This window comes from Trichinella spiralis, assembly GCF_000181795.1.
Source record: "Trichinella spiralis strain ISS 195 chromosome Unknown Scfld2235, whole genome shotgun sequence".
In the NCBI taxonomy this organism is placed as follows: Eukaryota; Metazoa; Nematoda; class Enoplea; order Trichinellida; family Trichinellidae; genus Trichinella; species Trichinella spiralis.
The window spans coordinates 1-2,017 of NW_003529174.1; the positions used below are offsets into that span (position 1 = coordinate 1).

Below are 2,017 nucleotides of genomic sequence, written 5' to 3' on the forward strand. Positions count from 1 at the left end.
TTATGCACTGGAAAAAAGTTTTAGATTATAAGCAATAAATGCTCAAAAAACTTAATAAACTATTTCATTCATAAATAGAAAAGTTTAAATATATCCCCATTGAAAAATTGAAATGCTCAATAATTATTAGCAAAAAATATTTTCATTTTATGAACGCAAATAAACTTTCAGTAGAGCAATATTTGATTCCAAGAAAATATAATGACAATATTTGTTCATTTTCAATAAAGTCAAACAATATTTCAAAAAGAGGTAAAATCATCGTACAAATGTTATGGTTATTTTAGTTTCAGATAGTTACTGTTCAGCTATTTTACATCTCAATTAAACAAATTCTGTGCGTCCATTTTATAGCTATTTTATAATCTTTCTCATCTGTAACTTTTGCATTTTTATCCTTTTATAATTATTGCACTGACAGTTGTCTTTCTGTCATCATACATATCACAAAGTTGCAACTAAAAAATAAGGTTGCTGCGTTTCTCTTATTTTTACAGCAAATTTTATAAAAATGAATTGCATGTGTGGCCGACATAGAGAGTTTTTGATTTGTAATATTTTATAATGCATTTATTAGAATTATCCTCAGTGCTTTTCCAAATGCTTTGCGTTTCAGTTTCTGTACTTTGCGTTAATTGTAAATTTTTTTAGCAAGACGATGCACAAGTCTTGGAAATTTTTGATGAATTCGATGGCAAACATTTGCCAAGTCCTGTGCCTGATGGCACAGTTTGCAATTTTTCAAATTCTTCAATAGAAGCGGATATTGTGAAAGAAGCAATAACTGTGAAGAATAAACCAAAAGAGAGTTCACTTCTCTCTTCTGATGCTGCTTTACATATTGCAAAACAGCTCAGTTCTTACATCAGTGCATCAGCTGAAGGAAACATGTTTTACTTGGTAACGCAGGCTATTAAGGGAGAAAAATGTGATCCTGGAAATGAAGCTATGCATGTAATTCATGCAGTGATTAAAGAAACAGATTGTGACAAAAAAGAAGTATGAAATTAAACTCTTTAACTAGTTTTAGAATTTGTCTGAAAAATTTTTAAACGTTAAAATAAACGTTGTAAGAAGAAATAAAATATATAGTATGCAAAGATATTAATTTAAAATGTCTAAACTTTTGAAAACAAGTAGCTGCATAAAAATACCTCAACTGATTCGTTAGAAAAGCAGTGCTATTATATGCAAATAAAAATGACTTAATTTAACATTTTTATAATACTTTTGGATTTCCTTTGACAAATTTAATGTTGTTTACAGCTCATTTCTTTTTATTTATAAAAATGCTATGAAAGCAAATATACTCATAAATTAATAATTTTGTTGCCTTCGCTGTTATTATAATTGCATATTTGACATAATTGCTGTTCAAAGAAATTATTTATCATATGACGCATTGACTACTCTTTATTTGTCTTAAATTTATATAGATAGAAGAATGGGGTTCACACAGTGGTTGCCGAGTAAATGAACATGATTTTGGGCATCATTGCATCTGGATAGGAAAAGTTAAAGAAAGTAAAGTGACTGAAAATCATGGAATTTTTTGCGAAGTATATTTTAATGTAAGTTTTCATTAAAAATAAAAGTAAATGTATTATGTAAAAATAAATTAAAAAATAGATCATTTCCATACAGCAATACTTTTAATAATGCCAAATAATTTGAAAGTTTTATAGATTATTACGTTATGTAATATGATTCATTTTAAAATTGGAATCGTGAGCTAAGCATGCGTCATCATAAAATTTATTCATATAATGTGAATAAATTAATTGTCATTAATCTATTCAGAGTTACAGTTTTTTCTCATCCGCACAACCGCTTTGCCAGTCGTTAAGATATCATAATACAGGGGTATGATTATTATTTGCAATAATCACAATAAAATGACCCATGCTTTTTGAAGATGTTGCGTGTTACACCAGCTAATGCCAAATTTTTTGAAGGAAGCTTCGTAGCATATAAACCTCCAGATTTTTCAGCAAGTTATCCTAAAGGAAAATCATTT

At 28.0% G+C, this 2,017-nt stretch overlaps 1 protein-coding gene across 1 annotated transcript; it reads left to right on the forward strand.

Moving 5' to 3' along the window:
* Positions 1-651: 651 nt before the first annotated feature.
* Positions 652-1,994, forward strand: Tsp_13025 (putative long neurotoxin 3FTx-Oxy2; the record flags this gene model as incomplete). The annotated part of the gene is made up of 4 exons (XM_003368576.1): positions 652-954; positions 1,437-1,559; positions 1,801-1,863; positions 1,916-1,994. Coding segments are annotated over 4 exons (568 nt in total), but the record flags the coding sequence as incomplete, so codon positions are not given.
* Positions 1,995-2,017: the final 23 nt, after the last annotated feature.